Source organism: Python bivittatus, unplaced genomic scaffold (assembly GCF_059951505.1).
Source record: "Python bivittatus isolate LINGU-HERP-01145 unplaced genomic scaffold, Pbiv_v1 ctg000730_np1212, whole genome shotgun sequence".
NCBI classification, from domain to species: domain Eukaryota; kingdom Metazoa; phylum Chordata; class Lepidosauria; order Squamata; family Pythonidae; genus Python; species Python bivittatus.
Genome location: NW_028277109.1, coordinates 1,832,217 through 1,857,039, shown reverse-complemented (window position 1 = coordinate 1,857,039; position 24,823 = coordinate 1,832,217). Strand labels below are relative to the sequence as shown.

General features: G+C 43.2%; 1 protein-coding gene across 6 annotated transcripts in view; it reads left to right on the top strand.

Annotated features, from left to right (window-relative positions):
* The window catches only part of SBF1 (SET binding factor 1), a 112,987-nt gene that overhangs the window by 73,062 nt on the left and 15,102 nt on the right, over positions 1 to 24,823 (top strand). For all 6 annotated transcript variants that reach the window (XM_088129082.1, XM_088129081.1, XM_088129080.1 and 3 more), the window contains exons 16-26: positions 125 to 274; positions 354 to 422; positions 528 to 686; positions 776 to 1,026; positions 1,127 to 1,299; positions 1,433 to 1,506; positions 1,691 to 1,886; positions 19,507 to 19,643; positions 19,798 to 19,973; positions 20,330 to 20,472; positions 20,566 to 20,773. In XM_088129082.1, coding sequence (XP_087985208.1) covers positions 125 to 274; positions 354 to 422; positions 528 to 686; positions 776 to 1,026; positions 1,127 to 1,299; positions 1,433 to 1,506; positions 1,691 to 1,886; positions 19,507 to 19,643; positions 19,798 to 19,973; positions 20,330 to 20,472; positions 20,566 to 20,773 — 1,736 coding nt within the window. The remainder of the gene's footprint in view (positions 1 to 124; positions 275 to 353; positions 423 to 527; positions 687 to 775; positions 1,027 to 1,126; positions 1,300 to 1,432; positions 1,507 to 1,690; positions 1,887 to 19,506; positions 19,644 to 19,797; positions 19,974 to 20,329; positions 20,473 to 20,565; positions 20,774 to 24,823) is intronic.

Genomic DNA, 24,823 nt, shown 5'->3' with positions numbered 1-24,823 from the left:
TCTCTTTGCCTGCAGTAAAGGAACCCCTTTTCTCTCCTGGTCCTCCATGAGTTGGGCTTATCCAGAGCAGGGCAGGCTGGGAAAATTCAAGGTCTCTCCTGAGTACTGCCCTGTTGCCTTGCAGCTTCTCCCGGCTGTGCTCCGAGCCATGAAGAGTCGGGCAGCTCGCCAGTGTCTCACCCAGGAGCTGAACCTCCACGTGCAGCAGAACAGAGCCATGCTGGACCATCAGCAGTTTGACTTCATTGTCCGCATGATGAACTGCTGCTTGCAGGTATGGCTAGAGATCTGGGCAGCGCCCCCCCCCCCGTTTCCTTGGGGGAGAACCATAGCATTGTTCTGTATCTCCACAGGATTGCAGTGCCACGGATGAGCATGGGGTTGCTGCTGCACTTCTGCCCCTGGTCACTGCCTTTTGCCGCGTAAGTAGCAGGGCAGGCTTTAGTGGGGTTGTGATGGCCAAGGGAAGAAAGATGGGTAGCCTCCACTCAAAGCATTTCTTTTTTTTTCTTTGCCCCCCCCTCCAGAAACTCAGCCCAGGAATTACCCAGTTTGCTTACAGCTGTGTGCAGGAGCACCTGGTTTGGACCAACCTTCAGTTTTGGGAAGCCATGTTCTACAGTGACGTGCAGAACCACATCCGGGCTCTTTATGTGGAGAGCAATGAGGAGGACTGTGCTGAGAAGGTAGGTCTGAGCTGTGAGGGAGAAGAGAGGAGGGACTTTTGAAGCAGCTGCCTCCAGGTAGCTGACTAGGCCTTTTCCCTGGGTCCCAGGAGGGGGTACAGGAGGAGGAGTCAGCTCTGGAGATTGCTGCTGTGCAGTGCCGTCTTTGGCCCACCATGAGCCGGGAGAAACAGCAGGAACTGATTCAGAAGGAGGAGAGCACAGTCTTCAGCCAAGCAATTCACTATGCCAACCGCATGAGCTACCTCCTGCTGCCTTTGGACACTAGCAAGAACAGGCTCCTGCGTGGCTCAGGACTAGGAGATGCTGAGAGTGTCAGCAATAGTTTAATCACCAGCAGGTAGTGTCCCACTGAACCAGGCTATTCAGACGGCAGAGGGGGACTGCAGGTGGGAGAGGGTCGTTTGGCAGGGTGCTCATAACCTCCTCTTCCTTGTCAGCATTGCTGGCAGTGTGGCAGACAGCTATGATACTGAAAGTGGCTTTGAGGATGCCGAAAGTTCTGACGTGGCAAACTACGTGGTACGGTTTATCAACCGCTTTGTGGACAAGGTCTGCACGGAGAGTGGAGTCACCAATGAACACCTCAAGGGGCTGCATGTCATGATCCCAGGCAGGTGCCCTGTCATCTCCCACCCCCAGGGGCTGAGCAGAGAGCTCTGTCTTTGCGGGAGTGGTTAGGGGAATGTGTGTGGCCTAGAGAGGGACTTTCAGTTCTCATTGCCTCCCTCTCCTGCAATCTCCAGACATTGTCCAAATGCACATTGAGACGCTGGATGCAGTACACAGAGAAAGCAAGAGGCTCCCTCCAATACAAAAGGTGAGATCTTTCCCCCTCTTGCAAGAGCAAGTCTCTGAACATCTCTAGTCTGACCCCAAACAAAAAAAAAGTGGGTATCTTGGGGAGGGGCTTCACCAGAAGTGGGGCAGGCAGCTCAATTGCAGTAGGCTGATCTACTTTCTCGCTGGAGGTGAGCAGGTTCCTTCCCCTTTGCTTCTCGCAGCCCAAACTCCTCCAGCCAAGTCTACTGATTGGAGAAGAGAGTGTTATGGATGGTCTGCGTGTTTACCTCGTGCCCGATGGCAGGGAAGAAGGTGCTGGAGGCAGTGTTGGGGGGCCGCCTCTGCTTCCAGCTGAAGGAGCTGTATTCCTTACCACATACCGCATCATCTTTAAGGGCACACCAACAGACCCACTAGGTAAGAGAACAGCAAGCAGGGCAGGCTTCTGGGAGGGAGTGCCAGAGATCTGTGGCAGGGAGCTTGAGAAAGATTACAACATTTGAAGACAGAGCATCATAATAACTAGAAGCTGAGGAGGTCCTTCAAAGAGGCCACTGTGGACACCAAGCCTAACCGTCTGCTTAGGGCAGGCATTAACACACCCCTAACCAAATGGCTGGCTAAGGGGACCACTCTTGACCTTCTTCTGGGTGACATCCTTTCAGGTGTTTATAGAGTCCTATCATATTCTCAAGGCTCCTTCAATCCCTCTTCCTAGGATTTAGTTTACAGTCCTTTAATCATCTTTGAAATCAGGTGCCCAGAACTGGACACTTGAGGTGGGATCTCATAGTACAGAATAAATGGGAAGATTACCTCCTATGGTTTGGAAGCTGTGCTTCTACTGATGTAGCCTAAAATTGTGTTTGCTTTTTTTGCAGCAGTACCACAGGCTGAATCTTATTACCAAAGGAGCTTTCCCAACGTACATTTGCCTCTATTAAATTTTTATTTTATTATTTTTACTTTCAGCCCATATCTTTAACCTGTTTAACCTCTTTAATTGTTTTAAATTTTATTCCAGTCTTTAGGACATTATCCATCCCATTTGTAATCTGCAAATCTGATAAGCATTCCCTCAAGCTCTTTATCCAAGTCATTAATGAAATCAGATCTTGGTAGACTTGAACATTGGAACCTATCCAACAATATGCAGTTCAGTAGTGAGAAATAATAAGGTTTTGTACTTTGACAGGAGAAAAAAACCCTAAAAAAATGTACAGGATAGGTGGTATCTGGCTCAGCAGTCCTGGAGTTTTTCAGACAAAGATTGGGCAGCCATTTGCCTGGGATGATCTGAGGATTCCTGCCCTGGGCAGGGGGTTGAAGACCTTCATAAAACCTTACGATTTTATATTTTCTGAAAGGCTTTTTCCCATCAAGGTGACAAGACTGAACATAAAATCTGTTGGCTCTTGTGGTTTTATTTTACCCACATTATTTTATTTTGTTAAAGATGTTTGTTGTTTTTATTGGAAGTCAAAGATACAGTGATAGTTGTTTTAATTTAATCCTTGCCATGTTGGATAAGTGGAAATGCTGGGGGGAGGGGCAGGAGAAATTCAGCTCCTTACAGTAGAGTCCTCAGAGAGCCTCAAAACAACTGAAAACTGAGGAATTTATACCAGCTGAAGTCTGTGTTGGTTATTGATTCCTTCTAAATAGGAGTTACTAGGGCAATCTAAGGCTTATAGGCTTGAGGACCTTTCTGCTATGTTACTTGTTAGAGAACACACTGTTGCTAATAGAGATGCAATAGACAGCAGACCCGTTGATATCTGAGCCTGTGCCGAATGAATTTTGTGGTAAACTGACTTTCAGCTGCTGAAATGGTGACATTATTCATCCAGGGAGTACCTTTAGACTGGATTTTTTCTGATGATTTAGGTTCTGACCAAGTGTCTAGGAATCATTTATTTATTTAATAGAGTTTAGGGGTGCCTGACCCCAGATGACTCTGGGTGGTTTACATTTTTAAAAAGTAAGAAAAATTAAAAAAAGAAACAGATCAAGAACAACAAAACATCCTACAGGGACTCAAACATCGTTCTGCCTCAAGGCTTGGATAAAAGCAAGTTTTCAATGACTTTCTGAACAAAGTTGGGTGGGTGGGAGGGCAGGATGTGGAACGTGGGAGCGCAGGTGCTGCAACAGAGAAGGGACCCTTCCCGGGTCCCGACCACTGACCCTGTTCTACCGAAGGGACCTCTGCCAGGTGGGGCAGAAACAGTGAGAGAGGTATCCTTGTAAGTCCCAAGCAAGGTTTCTTTTTGGCTTTTGTTGTTGTTGCTGTTAAATACAGTCAGGTCCAGAAATATTGGGACACCGACACAATTCTAACATCTTTGGCTCTATACACCACCACAATGGATTTGGAATGAAACAAACACAATGTGCTGTAACTGCAGACTGTCAGCTTTAATTTGAGGGTATGTACATCCAACTCAGGTGAACGGTGTAGGAATTACAACAGTTTGCATATGTGCCTCCCACTTGTTAAGGGACCAAAAGTAATGGGACAGAATAATAATCATAAATCAAACTTTCCCTTTTTAATACTTGGTTGCAAATCCATTGCAGTCAATCACAACCTGAAGCCTGGAACGCATAGACATCACCAGACGCTGGGTTTCATCCCTGGTGTTGCTCTGCCAGGCCTCTACTGCAACTGTCTTCAGTTCCTGCTTGTTCTTGGGGCATTTTCCCTTCAGTTTTGTCTTCAGCAAGTGAAATGCATGCTCAATGGGATTCAGGTCAGGTGATTGACTTGGCCATTGCATAACATTCCACTTCTGTCCCTTCAAAAACTCTTTGGTTACTTTTGCAGTATGCTTTGGGTCATTGTCCATCTGTACTGTGAAGCGCCATCCAATGAGTTCTGCAGCATTTGGCTGAATGTGAGCAGATAATATTGCCCAAAACACTGCAGAATTCATCCTGCTGCTTTTGTCAGCAGTCACATCATCAATAAATACAAGAGAACCAGTTCCACTGGCAGCCATACATGCCCACGCCATGACACTACCACCACCATGCTTCACTGATGAGGTGGTATGCTTAGGATCATGAGCGGTTCCTTTCCTTCTCCATACTCTTCTCTTCCCATCACTGTGGTACAAGTTGATCTTGGTCTCATCTGTCCATAGGATGTTGTTCCAGAACTGTGAAGGCTTTTTTAGATGTCGTTTGGCAAACTCTAATCTGGCCTTCCTGTTTTTGAGGCTCACCAATGGTTTACATCTTGTGGTGAACCCTCTGTATTCACTCTGGTGACGTCTTCTTTTGATTGTTGACTTTGACACACATACACCTACCTCCTGGAGAGTGTTCTTGATCTGGCCAACTGTTGTGAAGGGTGTTTTCTTCACCAGGGAAAGGATTCTTCGGTCATCCACCACAGTTGTTTTCCGTTGTCTCCTGGGTCTTTGGGTGTTGCTGAGCTCACCGGTGCGTTCCTTCTTTTTGAGAATGTTCCAAACAGTTGTTTTGGCCACGCCTAATGTTCTTGCTATCTCTCTGATGGGTTTGTTTTGTTTCTTCAGCCTAATGATGGCTTGCTTCACTGATAGTGACAGCTCTTTGGATCTCATCTTGAGAGTTGACAGCAACAGATTCCAAATGCAAATAGCACACTTGAAATGAACTCTGGGCCTTTTATCTGCACATTGTAATTGGGGTACTGAGGGAATATCACACACCTGGCCATGGAACAGCTGAGAAGCCAATTGTCCCATTATTTTTGGTCCCTTAACAAGTGGGGGGCACATATGCAAACTGTTGTAATTCCTACACCGTTCACCTGAGTTGGATGTACATACCCTCAAATTAAAGCTGACAGTCTGCAGTTAAGGCACATTGTGTTTGTTTCATTCCAAATCCATTGTGGTGGTGTATAGAGCCAAAGATGTTAGAATTGTGTCGATGTCCCAATATTTCTGGACCTGACTGTATGTGATGATAACAGAGCTGGCTGTCAGCTTTCTATGCAAAGAGAGAGGGCTACCCAGCTGTTTTTACCCAGAGCATACCTGCCATTCACCTTCTTCAACCAGCCCAACTAATGCTCCTTGCTATGAACAGTCTTGTTGATAAAGGAAGACGGTCTTTGGGTATAGCAGTTATTTTCTCCCTGATGACAGGCTTTTGTTACTGGTTCCTGATTGTTCCAGAAATTTGGGCTAGTTGCTTAGACTATGCCGCTTAAGATTCTAGCCAAAACTGGCTTTTAATGAGAGATGTCCAGCTCCTTTCACATTCATAGATAATTTTGTATGGTCCTCAAAAAATGGAGCACAGTTGATCTCAAACACCAGCCTGTCTGCTCAGACTTTGATCCCACTTGGGATCAAGGAAACCAATGTGGACTTGAGTCTGACCTGCAGACAAGATGGAGAACAGTCTGCTATTCCTGACTGGTTAGATAAGGAGTATATCTTCTTACTAGCAAACTCAACCCCAGAAATCTCCAGAAAAGGGGCTAGTTACCTTTGCTGCCTGAAAGCTTCTGGAGTAGTTTAGTAGTTTGAATGTTATACAGTATATGCAAATATTGCACATCCTATGGAACTATCACTTAATGCAGCACAATGTTAGGATGTTTTCCATATTTTCTGTGCTTCCCCTTTGGGGGGGGGAGAGAGAGAGAGAGGACCCTGCACTTGCAGGAAAACTCAAGGAAATAAATGTATGTATGTATGTATGTATTTATATTTAAGGATTTTTATTACAAAAGTAAAAACTAACTAAACTTAAAGAAAAAAGAATAGTAAGAAAGAATTAAAAGTGCAAGGAAAAAGAAAATAAAGAAAAGAAGGAATATGGTAAAGAAAAAGAAATATGTAAATAAGTGACTTCCAACCTTCATTACAAGTATAGGCAAATTTAGTAGCTCTTCACCTCCTATAAGATTACAAACAGATAACACTTCATCCCATATCCCATCCCTTATCTATAAGTAAATCCATAAAACATCAACTTTTCAATCCTGGTGTCAGCAAAAAATCTTCAAAGGGTTAGCAGAACTTTGCAAATACATGTCTTATTTTAATCTTGATCAAATAAACCAACTTTATATTCCTTTCTTTGACTTGTAACAGTCTTAATCTTTAGTTCATTCAAATATTGTCCTAGGATTTGATTTCTCTTCAGTTCTTCTTTATCCCATCACACAGACTTCCTCAAAAGTTTAACAAGCCATTTTTGTAGATCCAATAAGAAAACATTTTCCAGGTTGTTCTCTTGGTTTGTCATTTGTATTTACCCTTTAATTTTTAAAACTTCAGCCAATTTTTTTTTTAAAATATCCTTTTCCAAATCATTCTCTTGGCCTGTCATTTGTAGTTCCACTTTCAGTACTTTGTCTTGTCAGACAAAATTTGCTCCACATCTGTAATTCGCTCATTGACATTTTTTGGACATAATCTATCCATAGAATCAGACATCATTACTGACACTGTTGAGATTGTAGCTACTAATTTCTGGCTCCATTCTTCAAAGATCTCCTTTAATATTTTTATTTATTTATTTATTTATTTATTTATTTATTTATTTATTGTTAAACTTGTATGCTGCCCATCTCCCCCAACGGGTGACTCTGGGCGGCTCACAATAACAAAAAAGGAAAAAACACCAATCCCTCCAACAATGGCTAAAATCCATGAATAATTAAAATAGAAATGTACATTAAAAATGTCCTAAACCCCCCCTGTAAATTTTAGCCCTAAAACCTTCAAGATGCTGGGGGGGGGAACCAAACCCATCACCCCACCAGCCATCTCCACAGATGCGAGCCCCCATCTGGCCCCCAGGCCTTCTGGCAGAGCCAGGATTTAACCCCTTTTCTGAAGGCCATGAGTGAGGGGGCACACCGGACCTCGGGAGGCAAGATGTTCCATAGGGAGGGAGCCACAGCAGAAAAGGCCCTCTGCCTAGACCCCACCAATCGAAATTCCTTGACTGGTGGGGTCCTCAACCTGACCCTTCTGCTGAACTGAGTGGGGCGGGCTGAAATAACCGGGGCGAGACGGTTCCTCAGATAACCTGGTCCTGTGCCATAAAGGGCTTTAAAAGTGATGACCAACACCTTGAATTGGACCCGGAAGCAAACTGGCAACCAATGCAGCTCACACAACAGCGATGTTATATGTGCCCTCCTAGGGGCATTGAGAACTGTCCGTGCCGCCTCATTCTGCACCAGCTGTAGCTTCCGGATACTCTTCAAGGGTAGCCCCATGTAGAGCGCGTTACAGTAGTCCAACCCAGAGGTGACCAGGGCATGAGTGACCGTGCGGAGGGCCTCCTGATCCAGGAAGGGGCGTAACTGCCGCACAACACGAAGTCGTGCAAAGGCCCTCCTAGCCACAACTGCCACCTGCTCTTCGAGCAGGAGTCGTGAGTCCAGGAGGACCCCCAGATTACGCACTGGGTCTGTCTGGGGTAGTGCGACCCTGTCAAGAACCAGAGATGACAAACTCCTAGATCTTGAGGCTCCCCATACCCACAGCCACACTGTCTTACCAGGGTTCAGTCAAAGCCTGTTGTCCCCCATCCAGGCCCCCACAGCCTCCAGGCACTGCGAGAGGGCAGTCACAGCATCACTTAAGACACCTGGGATGGAGATGTATAATTGGGTATCATCAGCATACTGATGATACCTCATCCCATGGTGCCGGATGATCTCACCCAACGGTTTCATGTAGATGTTAAATAGGAGCAGTGAAAGCGAACCCTGAGGCACCCCACAGAGTAGGGGCCGGGGACTGGACCTCTCGCTCCCTATCAACACCGATTGGGTTCGATCTTGGAGAAAGGAGCTGAACCAGCACAACACTGTGCCACCCAGCCCCAACTCCTGCAGGCGACCCAAAAGGATACCATGGTCGATGGTATCGAAAGCCGCCGAGAGGTCAAGTAGAGCAAGGATGGATGCACTCCCCTCATTCCGCTCTCGCCAGAGATCATCCAAAAGTGCGACCAATGCTGTTTCTGTCCCATAACCAGGCCTGAACCCTGACTGATAGGGGTCCAGATAATCCGTTTCCTCCAGGATCCTCTGAAGCTGCCGCGCGACCACCTTTTCCACCACCTTTCCTAAAAAGGGGAGGTGGGAGACTGGACGAAAATTGTCCAGAAGGATGGGGTCTAGTGACGGTTTCTTGAGGAGCGGGCAGACCAAAGCCTCTTTAAAAGGCTTCGGAAACACCCCCTCCTGGGGATGAATTGACCACTGGCAGAACCCACCCTAAGGTCACCTCCTTGGTAACTTTAACTAGCCAGGAGGGACAAGGATCTAAACCACAGGTAGTCGCACTGACAGCCCCGAGGACCCTGTCCACTTCCTCAGGGGCAGCAGGATCAAACCGTTCCCAGATAACTGGGTAAGAACGCTCCCTGGGCAACTCCCCAGGACCTGCTCCACGCTTGGCTTCCAACTGAGAACAGATCTGAGCGATTTTGTCCATCAGGTGTTCAGCAAATTCCTCTGCACGACCCTGCAAATAGTCCTCTGCCCCCCCTTTTCCCAGGAGGGACCAAGTGACCCTAAACAGGGCTGCAGGGCGACACTCTGAGGATGCAATAAGAGCGGAGAAATGTTGACGTTTCGCCGCCCTTACCGCCACTAGGTAGGCCTTAATAGCAGCTCTAACCTGCGTTCGGTCAGATTCGTCCTTAGTTTTCCGTCAGCGGCGCTCTAGACATCTCTTAGCCTTTTTCAGCTCCCTCAACTCCTCCGTGAACCACGGGGAGCGCCGGGGGTGATGGGCCAAGAGAAGACGCACAGGCGCGATCCTGTCCAAGGCCCCAGCCACCTCCTTGTTCCAGGCTGCAGCCAGAGTCTCCGCTGGGCTGTGCAGCAAGGCCTCAGGAACAATCCCCAGCTCCCTTTGGAACCCGTGCGGGTCCATCAGTTGCCGGGGGCGGACCGTTTGAATAGGTCCCACCTCCCTGCGGAGGGGGGCAGCATAGGAGAATCCCACCGCCACCAAGGAGTGATCTGACCATGATGGGGGATAATATAAAATCCCCCACCAGATCATGCTGCCGCTGCTCCGACAAGAAAACCATGTCTGGAGTGTGCCCACTGTCCCAGGTCAGGCCACAGATGACCTGGGATAGGCCCATGGCTGCCATGGTAGCCATGAACTCCCAAGCCGCCTCTGAGGCCAACCCCAGGGATGGCAGATTAAAGTCCCCCAAGACCATAAGTCTGGGGAACTCCACTGCCAAGCCTGAGATGGCCTCCAGCAGCTCAGGCAGGGAGGATGCTATGCAGCAGGGAGGCTGGTACACTAGCAGCACTCCCAACTGATCCCGTGTGCCCAACCTCAGAAACAGGGTCTCACAACCAGCAACTTGTGGAGCAGGATCTCTGGAGGCCAGCAGGGATTCCCTGATGACCACTGCCACTCCCCCTCCCCTGCCCTGGGGTCTTGGCTGGTGCCACACCCTAAACCCGGCTGGACACAATTCCGAAAGGGTTACTCCCCTCTCTGGTGCCAGCCAGGTCTCGGTAATGCACACCAGGTCAGCCTGCTCCTCCCCAATAAAGTCGTGAAAAAGGGGGGCCTTATTATTGACTGACCTGGCGTTCAACAGCAACAGCTGAAAGCCCGGGCCTGTAGGCTTGCTGACCAGGGTCTGGGCTTGAGCTCTGAGGGCTGGAACATGCCACCAGTATAATGCATCGGGGGCATCTTCCCCTGAAACGGCCTGGCCTCTGGCTCCCGTCATATTTCCAGTGTTATGACATTTTGTGTCATTTTGTAAGTCCCAGTTAACCAACACCAAAAGTTGGCTTGTATTTTTTTCCCCTTCTGTTTAGAATCTTTAGTCCCCTCTAGTGTGTAGTTTCTAAAATCATAAAGTCACATCTTTGTTATGAACCAAGTTAGCTAAAATAGCTCTGGTTCCTATGAGAACCTATTTATTTTTTATAGTTAATTCCAAAATGTTATAGTAAAAGTCAATATTCCAAATTAACTGGACCCTTAATCCACTTCTAACTTTCTTAGATCAAAATCTTATTTAGCTTTTTGCTGTTTATTTCAAATTCTTTAAGAACTTAAGTTTGTAATTAATTTTTCTTTTGTTCAGAGGTGAAGCTAAACTCACCCAGCAACTTTTCAAACTTCTTGTTCTGAAGGTCTTTAATAGCTTTAAGATGGTTAATAGGCAATTTCCAAAAGTGATTGGAAGGTGAGGCTTGCAAACATAGTGTCCTTTAAAAGGCTCTGTTGTGGTTGTGAGCAAGATGGCTAATCCCTTTGTCTCCTGGCAGTCAAACCTGCGGAAGACTGCTGTCCTGCAGTCTCCTCATGAGGAGCAGCCTCTGGAGCACAGTGGGCAATCTCTCGTCCTCTCCTTATCTGGAGAGGTTCCAAAGAACCAATCTACTCACCGGTTCTTTGATCTTTGCCTGTCAGGCCTAGCCCAAGGAACTCCAACAGACCATGTAAATTCAGTCCAGCTATGTTTATTAGCTACAACCTCTAGCAAGAATCTTCCCAGACTGAAACCCCAGCACCCAAGTAATGCCAGCCACAACATTGTGAATTCCTCAGGGAGGTGCCAGTCTCATCCTCTTGTATTTCCCATGCTCCTCAGGAGATGAAAGAAAATGTTTTTCTCCCTGAGCCTGGCCTTCATAATTCCATTCCATCACATTGCCGCAGTCATTGGCTCTGCTTTCATGGAGATATCTTCAGTTCACCATGCCTCCCCTGGAAGTCATCACTGACTGTAATTAAGAATTCTTTAATTGTATTTTCATCATGCATCATCTGCATTCCTTTTTTTTTTTTATAATGTTTTTTTTATTTTTACAACAAACACAAAACAAACATGAACAAACAAAAACATAAAAAGGCATAAAAAAGCATCTTCCATTTTATACCGTGTGTCAACCAGTTAAACTCGTTGGTGCCCCTTTCATAATCTTAAATTCTCATATCATCTATTCAAAAATATACTTGTATACTTATCAATTAACAATTATTAATCATTCATAGCTAATCTATAAAATCATATATTACAAAAAATTTTAACTTTCAATAGGATTAGTAATACATCTCCATCTATCTATTATATGTGTATATATATAATAATTAATATCAAATTTCTATTATAAAATTTCCTAATCTATTACATTACTATATTTTCTCATCTAATCATTAATAAAAACAAATCCCGTGTCATATAAAATTGCTTATCTTCTTACTCTAATTTCAAATCTCAATTTAACTCATCTCTGCACATTCCATAATTTTGAATAACTTCCTCCTGCATAAGTACTTTTTAATTTTTCCAATTCTTAAGAGTTACAATTCTAACCAATATCAGTTACAGTATCAATTACAATTCTAACCAAGTTACAGTTCTAACCAGATTTCACTACATGTTATACAATTTTTAACTATATATCTCAGATTTATACTTTATTCCAGCGCTTGCATAATTTTGAGTTCACCCTTTTCATTCAATGTCCCAAAATATCTGGCTGTTCATTCCTTTTTTCTATATTATTGGATAAGAGAAAGCAATAATAAGTGTCCTTTTGAACATTCTGCATTATGAATATTCTGTCAGTAAAATCATTGTTGTATTCCCCTGATTTTCTCTTTAAACATCTGCAATAGTTTCTTTCAATATTGTTTTACTTCTTCTTTTTGTACATTCTCTTAGTACGATTTTCCATTATAATCTTGTATAATCTTTTTCTCACCCTCAGTGCCAAGAACAAATCTGTCTCTCTTCATTTATCAGTTGATTAACCCTTTTAATTCTCAGTTTATAGGCCTCACAATAATTCCGTTTAATGTTTCTGATTTCTTGTACTATTTCTTCCTTTTCCAATGATCCCGTTTTATGTTTAATTAAGTCCATTTTAGCTTTAATATCTTTTTTCTTTTTTTTCTTTTTTTTTTGAGAATTTCTGCAGCTCTTCTTCCAATTTTTTATAGTCATCCTCAATAGTTTAAAGATCTTTTTCTGCATTGTGTTTCTCGTATAGTCTATTATCTTGATAAACCTTCATTGAGTCAAAGGATTCTTTATCTTTGTTCTTGCCAAAAATAAGAGAAAAAGAAGCAAAAGGAGAGAAAAAAAAAGAAGGAAAAATAAAAAGAAAAGGAAAAGAAGGAAAAGGCTAAGCCTCTTTAAAAAAAAAAATCCATCTGGGGGGGGAATAGAAAGCAAAGCAGAGCTTCTAGCAGAAAAAAGAGCTACTGCCACTAATCAAGGCTCTTGTGACTGGCTCAAACTTTCCATCTTAATGTTTTCAAAGTCGCTTTCAACTCCACTTTCTTGTTTATAGTTACGGATGGCACCTGTATAAACATGCACATCCCACTATCTTTTTAGAAAGCACAGGGTCTTTGAGCGTGCGTCACAATGAAAAAAAAAAGCATAATTCGCGCCTCTAAATGGCAGTGCAACTTTCTTTCATTTACTTTCTCTTAACTCCACTTTCCCCATTTCAAAGTCAAAAAGATATAAATTTCTTATAACAATAAAAAAATCTTAGTAAAAAAAAAAGGCTTAAAATATAAAGTTATTGAGTATTAAAAAGAGAAAGCCAATCCAGTTAAAAATATATTTTTTTTAAAAGAAAAACATCTTGTCAATTCCACTAAAAAGGGAAAGTTGGAAAGAAAAATTTTCTCCCCCTTCTTTTTTTTAATAGGGTTAAATCTCGCCGCTTAATCCACTTTTCTTCACTTTTAAAAATCTCTTTAAGTTACTTAAGGTGTTCTCTAAGAATAGTTGAATAGTAAAAGTCCATCTCACCCAGTTGACACCCTTCTCTTCCATCTTCCTTTGGAGCTGTCCCGGCTTTCGCAGCCATTTTTGGCTGCCTCTCCTCCACCGGCTTCAAGAGCTTCTCCCCGGATCGATCTGGGACTTGCGGCGTCCCTGAGATCCGCGGGACGCGCCCTTTGCGTTCGCCATCTCTACGGGACGGCTTAGGTCCATCGGGACCGTCCGGGCGAGGAGATATCGGCTGCCATCCTGGGAGCCCAGGATCGCCCGCCGTATCGCCGCGACGCCAGCTCCGCCCTCCCATCATCTGCATTCCTGTTCCTTCAGATGGTAATTAGTAATTTTATTATAATATAGTTGTTATAACTAAGCGCAGTACAAACACAGAATTTTAAAAAAACTGATACAGTTAACATTACAATTAAGTATAACATCATATAAAATAAATAGCCTCTCAACTAAAATGTTAGACACATATAATAATTATCTCTATACATATATAGCAACAGTTAAGTAAACAGCTTTGCATCAGAGGAACTTATAACTGTCACCTGTATACTTCTTTCTGTATGTATGTATATAATGTTTGTTATGGTGAAAAGACCCAAATAGCAAAGTATAGAATCATCAAAAGGTTTAGCATAAGATAAAATAGTTTGGCATTTAAGTTAATGGTATTAAGTTAATGGATATTATATAAAATATGTTAAAATTCAAACTTCAAGGTCTTGTTTTGATAGCCATAGTTAAACAATTTCGCTGTTGCCACTGTAATTTTAAGATTTTTATAAGAAAGTAACAGGTTTAACATACAGGTTGTCTTCGGGTTACAACAGCAGTTGGGACTGGGATTGCTGTCACTAAGTAATGCAGTCTTAAAGCACGATGTCACATGACCATATCAGTTAGTGATGACAATCCTGGCAGACCTGGTTGCTGTTGTAACCCCAAGACACGCGGGTCATTAAGTGGGAAGTGGTGGGGGTCCCAGATAAGTGTGGGGGTGCCACAAGGCGGATGCCTGGCATAGGCAGCACATGAGTACTGGAAGGCCAGGGAATGGATGGCACGGTATGAGCACAGAAAGGCCGGGGTGGTGCAGTAGGTTATGAGTGCAGGAAGGCCAGGGGGACTTACCAAAGCAACTTGCGACCTTCCCTGCCACCTTCCCCGTTGATTTTGTTTGTGGGAAGCCAGCAGGGAAGGTCGCAAATGACATTCATGTGACCATGGGATGCTGCAACTGTCGTAAGTGCAAGTCGGTTGCCAATCGCCTGAATCGCAATCATGTGACTGCAGGGGTACTGTGACAGCTGGAACTTTGAGGACTGGTCATTAAGTTCCACTCATTCAGCACTGTTGCAACTTTGGTCAGTAAGTGAGGACTACCTGTATTCAGAACTATCACTTCCTGGCCTCAATTTTAAAATAGGCTAAATTATATATCCTGTCAAAAATTCATGTAAAAATCACAATGCAGTAGAATATGATAGTTTCAAGGGCAGTGCCACTTCAGGAGCAACATCTTTGAGTGATGGAAATCTTTTGAAATCTATTCGGATAACATACTTGTTAGCAACACATTTAGACTAGTTTTAGAAAAAGCTACACTTAAATGTAAACTACTAAAATATATAGGGAGCTGAAAAGTTTAATTTATTCCAAAGGCCAGGGGTGAATGCAGAAGTTTGGCTTTTGCCTTGGTTCCTGTGCTGGGTTGTCCCATAATTTTCATTTAATGCAGTAAAATGGTGATGTTGTATCACTAGAAAACAAATAGGCTCCAGAGCAATATGACAGGTCTTTTGAGTCACTGTTTGAACATATAAGAATAGTTCAAAATTTCACATAACAATCCTTCCTTGTTTTTACAAACATGTGTTTGGAACCAAAATTTAATTGTAGTTAGCTAAACTCTTGTTTTTAGGGGGCATTGTCTGGTTTCCCTTAAATTAATAGAATTTGGAACACAACTTAGAACAATTAAAAGAGCTCTTAATAAATTCATCTGCAATGGGTTACGTATTGATTGATGACTGTAATTCAAATTGGAGCTCCATTATAAGATTTGATATGAGATTTTTGCATTAAAACCTGTATTGCTGCTGGGACAAATCTTCCTCCTTTCAAATAAATATACTGAAGCAAGCCATCATAGTAGTTTTTGCTTTCAAAAGTGTCGCCTTGCAATGACATTGCCAGGACAAAGCATGATTGAATAAAATGTCCAGATAGCGAAAATTCTTAATGAGTTATCATATGATAATGAACTTTCCAGCTACACTTTTTAAATTTTTTCCCCAAAAACAAAATTTTAGATTTATTGTAGTTGATTTGTAGTTGGTTATCCTGACAATACTTGACTAATGCCTCAAGTTGGCATTTCAAACCCAATCTGATATGAGGAAGAAGAACAGTAACTTCTGCATATGACAAAGCACAATTTTTTTGGCTAATAATGGGCAGTGGCCATCAGCCAAATCATTACTATAGATATTTAATAATGCTGGAACAAAAATACAATCTTGTCTCACACCCTTGTTCATTGTTATGTTTCCTGTAAGTAAGCCTTTTTTGATGCCTAGCTTGCATTATACTGTTTTGATATACTGCCTGTACCCACCCACCCACCCACCCTTCCTTCCTTCCTTCCTTCCTTCCTTCCTTCCTTCCTTCCTTCCTTCCTTCCTTCCTTCCTTCCTTCCTTCCTTCCTTCCTTCCTTCCTTCCTTCCTTCCTTGCCACACACACATGCACACACCTGTCAGGAACCAAATTCTCTAATTTAACCCAAAGTTTGGTTTTATTTACAGAATCAGGCATCCCTAAAATCTACAGTGGTGCTTAAAAGTTTGTGAACCCTTTTGAATTTTCAATATTTTTGCATAAATATGACCTAAAACGTGATCATGTAGAGTCCTTGCACAAAGAAGCATTTATTAATAACAACCTGGAAACATGCTTGCATTTCTGCTTCTTCTGGCATATTAATATCTTGTAAGATTACTTCTGTTCATAAAAACTTGGGGTAGGGTGGGGGAGTGTCGCGGATACGTTTTCTGTATGCTGGGTATAGAGGTCCCTTAACTGCTTCTTAGTAGTGGAGCAGTCCACATCACACCGGCTGGTAGTACGACTCAGCTGGATCTTTCTTCGATTCGAAGGTGTAGATGCTCCAGCTGCTAAGGTTTTACTAATTAAATTAGAATATTAAAGACATTTTTTTGACATTTTTTCTGTAAAATTCCCATTGTCTGTTATACATGGCCTGAAATTTAAATCTTGAGTAGACTTATTGTTCCAACCAAACAATCCTGAATTTATAATTGCTTCTTGAAGAGCATCAGAGGAATAACGCTGAATCAAATAAAAACCTTTATCATTAATTAGCAAATTTAGAATTAAGGGTTTATGGTTGCTATCTGATCTCAAACTAAGTATTAAACAATTTGACCAAGAGAAGTAAATTAGTAGATATTAGAGAATAATCTAGTACACTTGCTCATCATTCACAAGTAAATTCATTTACCAGGATGATCTTGTGCCATTGTGCCATTTAAAATTATTAAAATGTACATATTACAAAAACTGATTAAACAAGAACCCACATAATTGATGCTCTGGTATTTAGGGAACTTGGTTATTAGAGCCAAGTCTGGCATTCAAATTACCCAAAATTGCAAAGTACTTATGAGGGAATTTTAGAAGCAGGACATATCTTTATCTCTACCTTTGTATCCAATTCCACCCAAATTTGTTTAATTTCAGATCTTGTTTTAGCTCCTAGAAGATAAACATTTATGGTAATTAACTTCAAAAGCTTTAGTTTTAATTTAAATTTAATAGCATATTGTTCATAGTGCCCTGCTAAAGATATCTCTGCCTTTAAAGCAGTTGAAAGAAAGGTTAGGGTTTCTACATAAATGGGATTTAATAATCCTTTGTTGTCAAGAATAGCACAAATATTTCTGCTTCCAAAATTATTCATCTGTGAATTTTGAATAGACTTGGGATATTCACTTATAAAGGCTGCTGACTTGCCTGAATTACTACCTAACCCGTTGACTTCCAGGTATCTCGTGTCTTGTCAACTCAAAGCAGACTCAGTATTAGTAGATCTATTCAAAGTCTCCTTGGTTCTCTTGTTGAACAGTTCCATTTAGTGGCAGAGACATATATTACTGTCTGTCTTAAAACTTGGTTTGATTCATTTTTCTGGTAGTTTCACTAGCTACTCTTTCAGCTTCCAGAATCTCTGTATTTGGCTGTATTTTGTAAAAACAGGACACCACAATAAAGTTCTTACAAACAGAATCTTTACGATCAAATATACTATACACTGTTCTATTGTTTTAAACACAACAATTGCTTTTGCTTTAAAATAGTTTTTTAAAATACTTAAGCTTACTAAGCATATCTATAGCAGTTGATGGAGTTAGATGCTGAAACAGCTGCACAAAATCCAATTTCCGTTCGGACTGAGATACCATTATTTTAGCTTAAGGTTAGCCAACATACTGATTAATTTTGCACGCCTGAAGAAGCCTTTTCTGTTATAAGCTTCCATCACCAATGTCAGCTCATTCTGAGCTTTAGCTTTCCTGACGTTAGCTCTACAGTTCCAGACTACTAGACTGAGTTCTTTCCCAGGTCAGAATTAGAGTTACTTTGTTAGAGTTAGTCCTTGGGTTACAACGGCAGTTGGGACCGTAGTTGCCGTTGCTAAGCGATACAGTCATAAAGCACGATGTCACATGACTGCGTTGCCTAGTAACGGCAATTTCAGCAGTCCCGTGGCCACTGTTAGGCGAGGACCTCACATATTGTGACTTCTGGCTTCCTGCTGGCTTCCCCATTGACTTTGCTTGTGGGAAGCTAGCGGGGAACGTCAGAAATCGCAATCATGTGACCGTGGGGACACTGTGACAGTTCTGAGGACTGGTCGTAAGTCCCCCTCATTCAGCGTTGTCATGAATTTGAATGTCCCTGAACGAGTGGTTGTAACCCAAGGACCACCTGTACATTAACATCTGAGCTCCCAGCATCTTCAACTTTGTTCCTAGAACTTCAGAAATCATGATGATAAAGTTCTATCTGTCTTTGCAGTATCACTGCCGCCACATGCATTAGCAGGAAGGCATAATTGTCATTGGACTTGAGAATCTTTGGAAGTTGTTCTCTCACATTCCTGACAAGCAGCATGGCTTGTAATAATGAGTCAGCATCTACTATTACTACTACTCTCTTTATTTTCTTGTAGAGCACAACTCTGTCTCCTCTACTCATAAGGGACACACCATCTGGTTTCATGGTGTCCTTTTTTCTTTCTGTAAAATTCTTCTGCTGAGGTCTGAACACACCGTTCCTGAGTTCAGTGGTATAGAATGTCTCAAGCCATTGGGCTTGCTCCTTTCTTTGCTCCTCTTCCTTCTTTCACCCTTTGTTGTAGTGTATCCTCGACACGCTATCTCAACAGCCCAAGTGTATTCACTTGCTTCTTCAGTCCTTTGACTATTTCTTCCAAGATTGTTGCAAGCTTGTACTGGCTGGAAACATATGCAAGCTCTAAGGTTAGCCAAGTACACATGATTCATTTCAAAAGTAAATTTGGTAGGGACTCCATGTTAACCTCTCACCCTGAACTCCATTGGCAAGGAAGTTTATTTACTTACTTACTCATGTAGTTACTTTATTTCTATACTACCACACTGCACAATGACTCTGTCAGTGCAGCATAAAATCAAGAACAACAAAGCTATCAATTCATAAACAAATATAACAAAAAATAAATTACCAATACATTCACAACTTCAATACAGGTAGTCCTTGCTTAATGGCCGTTTGTTTAATGACAGTTCAAAGTTACGAAGGCCTTGGAAAGGGTGCTTTATGCCTGTGCAGCTTTAAAATCCATGGGGGATAAGACAGCCTCTGATATAGAGTCTTCTATCAGGGAACACAAGCAGGAGGGTCCTCTTGTAATCCAGCAACATCTAATGGAATTTCTGAGTTGTGTGGTATAAAAATTAGTTTAATAAATAAACCAGTAGCTGGTTGTGGTGACTCTGGGGATTAATTATATGGGTTGTTTGTCCAGTTCTGATCATCTTCCACTGCATTTCTGCCCAGCTGTCCCCTCCAGTGCAGGTCCATGCCCAAGCACTTGTTGGCAGAGCTCTCTTTCCAGCACAACGCCACTTGGCTCATCCCAGCACCTTGGCTGTAAGGGTGGGCTTCTGCCTGGCTCTCCCTGACATGCTTTCTTTTTCCCCTCCTTCCAGTGGGGGAGCAGGTGGTGGTCCGCTCCTTCCCCATTGCCTCTCTGACCAAAGAAGAGAAGATTACAGTCCAGACTCCCTTAGATCAGTTCATCCAGGAGGGCTGTGCTCAGCTCCAACTGCGCTCCTGTACATTCCAGGTGAGTCTCTGAGCATGTCAGTAGGATGGAACATCTCTTGGGGATCCTTTCCCCACCCCTCCAAACCCAAGTCAGTTTTGAGAGAAGCCCTTCTGAGAGGCAAGTCAGCTGGGTTTGGACGCAGAACCTGAGTGTGGCTTGTTTTACCCTCTAGTTGCTTCGCATTGTCTTTGATGAAGAAGTGGCCTCTGAGAGTGCAGAGACCTTCCGGAAGCATCTCAGCAAGTTGCGCTATCCCCAGCACATCTCTGATACCTTTGCCTTCATGGTGGGACAGTCTAGCAAGCCTACCCTGCCTTCCAAAGCCAAGGATAAAAACCCGTCTCTCAGGTGGGAACAGATGGGGGAGGGGGAAGATCTCCATATAGGGCTTCACTTGAAGGCAGTTGGGGCAGTAGCCCCTGATTTTTCACTCACCTTCTGGGTGACTTAATATTGCTCTGAACAAGCTGAAAGAAGCAAAGCCTTCTGGGGGAAGCTTGCCAGTCCCAGTGCCTGCACATGATGGAGAGAGAGGGAATACTCGGGGTTCCAGCCCCTTGGTTGGTGGGCCTTTCTTCAGACAGCTCCCAGTGCAGATGTTCCAAAGTCCAGCAGCAGGGATCACTTCCTTAAGGGCCTTTCAACCTTTCAGGGAAGAGCTGCCTGGGATTCAGGGGAGTGACTCCTCCTGCCCTTTCTTTTAGGACCATTTCCAAGAACCTGGTAAAAAATGCCAAGAAAACAATTGGTCGCCAGTATGTGACCCGCAAGAAGTACACCCCACCTCCCTGGGAGCACCGGAGCAGTCAGCAGCCCTTCCCCGAGGACAATGAGGATGAGATCTCAGGTATGGTAGCTGTCCATCTGCCCATGAGGGCTGGGCAAGCGGCAGGTGGGAGCACTTTCTGGCCTCTCCCTTATGCTACTTTGACTTCTGCAGTGGCTGAAGAAGTGGACAGAAGCACCTTGACTCCCTCAGCCACAATCAGGTCCTCTGACAAGATGACTATGAGCCACCTGGTAGAGCGAGCCTGTTGCCGGGATTACCAGCGCCTGGGCCTTGGCACCCTGAGCAACAGTCTGACCCGCTCTAAGAATGAGCCTTTCCGGATCTCCACCGTCAACCGGATGTATGCCATCTGCAGGAGGTATGTCTGGTCATTGGGAGCGTCCTCCACGCTTGTAGGGAAGAACTGGCAGCTTGGCCTTTAGGGGAGGACAGGTGAGTCAGCAATCTGGGTTACATAAGAGCAGATCAGTTTTCCGTCTCTTGCCAGGCACTCTAAGGCAGTTGGCAAGTCATGTTGCTGAAGTCTGTGGCACTGCAGCTGCTCTAGGAAGCCACAGTTGATGTACCAATGATGCCTCTGGTTTGTGTAGAAATGCGCCAGTCTGGGGCTCTGGTAACATCTAGATTGTGTTGCTGCAATGTACAATGTGTGGGGCTGCCTCTGGAGAACATCTGGAATTCAAGCTGGTTGGGCTCTGGACTGAAGTTTCCTCCATTCTATAGCTAGGCTAGCATGCCTAATCTTCCATAGCTTTTGTATGCAATTCAAAACCTTCTTTTCCAGCTGGGTTGAGAACATGTCATGAACTGCTTCCTTCCAGAAGTAGCAACCAGTTTCACTTTGCCAATTTTGGCATAACTAAGGGGCCCACTGTGCTTTTCTCTTGTTTTTGTTCTTTCCTGGGTGATATCATGAACTGCAGCATTTTGCTTATGGCAGTGGTAATCCATCCTGTTTATTGGGGCTGCGTGTGGATTGATTGATTGATTGATTGATTGATTGATTGATTGATTGATTGATTATGTGCTCTCAAGTCAGTGTCAGCTCCTAGTGACCACATAGATAGATTTTCTCCATGATGATCTGTCCCTAACCTGGTCTTCATTACCACTAAATCCATCCACTTTATTTATTTATTTTTATTTATTTATTTATTTTTCAAATTTGTATGCCGCCCATCTCCCCCAATGGGTGACTCTGGGCGACTTTACTATTGGTTGTCCTCTTCTTCTATTTTCTTCCACCTTTCCCAGCATTAGGGCCTTTTTCAGAGAGCTGGATCTTTGCATAATGTGTCCGAATAGGACAATCTGAGGCTGGTCATTTGTGCCTCGAGGGAGAACTCTGGGTTGATCAGTTCGATGATCCATTGGTTTGTTTTCTTGGCTGTCCACGGTATTCTGAATATCTTTTCCAAGTCCTTCATGGCTGCTCTAGCAAATACTAGTCTGCAGTGTACTTCTTGACTGCTTGTTTCTTTACTGTTGATGGCTGATCTTAAATGGCAGAAGCTGTACAGGTAGTCCTCGCTTTACGGCCATTCGTTCAGTGACCACTCAAAATTACGACAGCACTGAAAAAATGGACTTACAACCTGTGCCCAAAGATGCAGCCGTTGGAGTGCCCCCACGGTCATGTGATCAAAATTCAGGCATTTGGCAGCCTGCCCATATAGAGGCTCTGCAACTCCCCCACCTGCTTATCTCCCCCACCATCTATGTCCTTTTGGCCTCCCTGCACAGCAGCTGGGACTGAAGTAGAGGCCTGAGGCCTTCAGCAGTCTCAGCCAGCTGCCACCCTCCCCGGCATTGACTTCAGCCCCAGGACTGCCACTGCCACTGAGAAATGCTGCCTCAAGCCCCAGACCACTGGTCTTCACCTCCTCGCACCGTTCCCCAAGCCATGCCTCCCATTCCTTCCCTAAAGCTGGCATCCTGTTCCTTCCCGAAGCTGCACGTCCCATAGCTGCTGCAAGTCGGCGTCCCATTCTTGCAGTCCTTTGGAAACCTTTTGCCAACTTGCAGAAGGAATGGGAGTGCCGGGAGTTTTTCTAAGTGCATTCCACAACTTGATGTAATGAACACAATCAAAGGCCTTTCTGAATCAATGAAGCACACACTGACTTCTTCTTGGCATTCTTTGGCTTTCTCAACTATCCAGCCTGCATCAGAAATAATGGCTGGTGTTCCTCGGCCTTTTCTAAAGCCAGGTTGAACGTCTGGCATCTCCCTTTCTGTGTAGGGATCTAATCCTTGTTGGATGATCCTAAGTGTTGTTGTGCTAGCCTGTGAAAGAAAGGATATGAATGATAGTTTGCATGTTCTGTCATGTCTTTTTTCTTTGTATTGGTATGTAGACTGACCTCTTCCAATCTGTTGGCCACTGTCATTCTCCTTATTTGCTGGCATAACTTGGTTAGAACCTTTACTGATTTTTCTTCTGTTGTTTGCCATATTTCAGTGGGTATTCCATCAATTCCTGTAGCTTTCTGACTTGGTAATAACCAGCATTGAGAGCCAGGTTGGTGTAGTGGTTAAGGCACCAGGCTAGAAACCAACTGTGAGTTCTAGTCCTGCCTTAGGCCCAAAGCCAGCTGGGTGACTTTGGGCCAGTCATACTCTCTCAGCCCTAGGAAGCAGGTAATGGCAAATCACTTCCAAAATCTTGCCAAGAAAACTGCAGGGACTAGTCCAGGCAGTCGCCAGGAGTCAACAGTGACTCAAAGGCACAATATATATATATATATATATATATATATATATATATATGACTCAAAGGCACAATATATATATATATATATATATATATATATATATATATATATATATATATATAAAAAAAAATGACCAGCACGTGGATCTAACTTCATCTTCTACTACTAGAGATTCTTGAAGGAGGGAATATCTTCTGAAGTATCTTGGATGTTGACATCTCTATGGTGTTTCAGTATACTCCTTCCATCTTCGTTTGATCTTCTTTGAATTAGTTACTGTCTATCCATTGGTGTCCTTTAGCATACCAGTTCAAAGTTGGAACCTCCTTCTGAGTTAAGAGATCTTTTGGAAGAGTTTCCTTGGTTTTCTGTGTCTATTTCCATCTTCAGTATCTTTACAGAAGTCTTGTCTCTTCTAACAGCTCTCTGAAATTCTTTAAGTTTCTTCCTGAGATCTTTGTCTTTCTTGGTTTTGGCTTCCCTTCTCTTCTTGGCAATTTCCATGATTTGTTCAGACATCTAGTTTGCTTTCTTCTGTTTCTTCATCTTTGGCAATTTCTTTTCAAATTCTTCCTTTTTTTAAATTACAATTGCACTTTTCACATTCATCCTTAACAACTTCTTAAAGTTCATTCCATAGTTCCTTTGGTTCTCTATCAATGCGGTTCAGGAATTTCAAAGCAATTAATGATGTTCTCCTTGAAAATGGTGGGTATATGTTCAAGGTCATATATGGAAACTGGATGGCTTTCTTCTTCTTTAGCTTAACTTGGAATTTGCATATGAACAGTTCGTGATCTGCTCCACAGCACCTGGCCATATGTTTGATGCTATAACTGAACTCCTCCATTTCCTTTTAGCAATAATATAGTCAATTTGATTTCCGTGCACTCCACCTGGTGATGTCCATGTATACAGGCTTTGTTTTGGTTATTTAAAGACAGTGTTACCTATGAAAAAATAATTGGGGTGGCAGAAATTGCTAAGTCATTATCCTGCTTCATTTCTGTTTCTTGCTCCATAGCAATCTAACTATATTTTCCTCCTTGCTGTTTCCAATTTTAATATTTCAGTCTCCAACCACAAGCAGCACATCTTGGCTGTTTGCCCATTACACTGGCTTGCAGGTTCTGTGATTTTAGATTGAAACTGACCATAAAACTCATCACCCTCCTCTTCTTCTGCATCGGTGGTTGGAGCGTATACTTGAATGATCATCATAGTAAAGGGTTGTCCACAAAGTCTAATGATATTATTCGGTCACTGATTGCATTGTAGCCAAGTGCTGTTCTTGCTATTCCCTTCCTAACTATAAAAGCAATGCTGTTCCTTCTTGGTTTTTCACACTGTGAGTAATAAACAATGTGATCTTCTGGCTGAAAGTGTCCGATCCCAGTCCATCTCAATTCGCTGATGCCCAAGATGCCAATTTGTAGTCGTTTCGTTTCATCTTGCACCGTGTTGAGTTTTCCCGTGTTCATGCTTCTTACGTTCCATGTTCTTACTATAATTCTGCCTTTGCAGCTTCGGATTTTCTTTTCCTGTATGGCAGCATCAGCAACTAGACGGCTTTAATCTAGCTACATCATAAACACCATCAGTACCCCAAAAGATCCTCAGCTCTTCCTCAGTGGCACGTTGAGTGCCATCCGACCTGAGGGGCCCGTCATTTAGCACTATATTGTCAGATCATT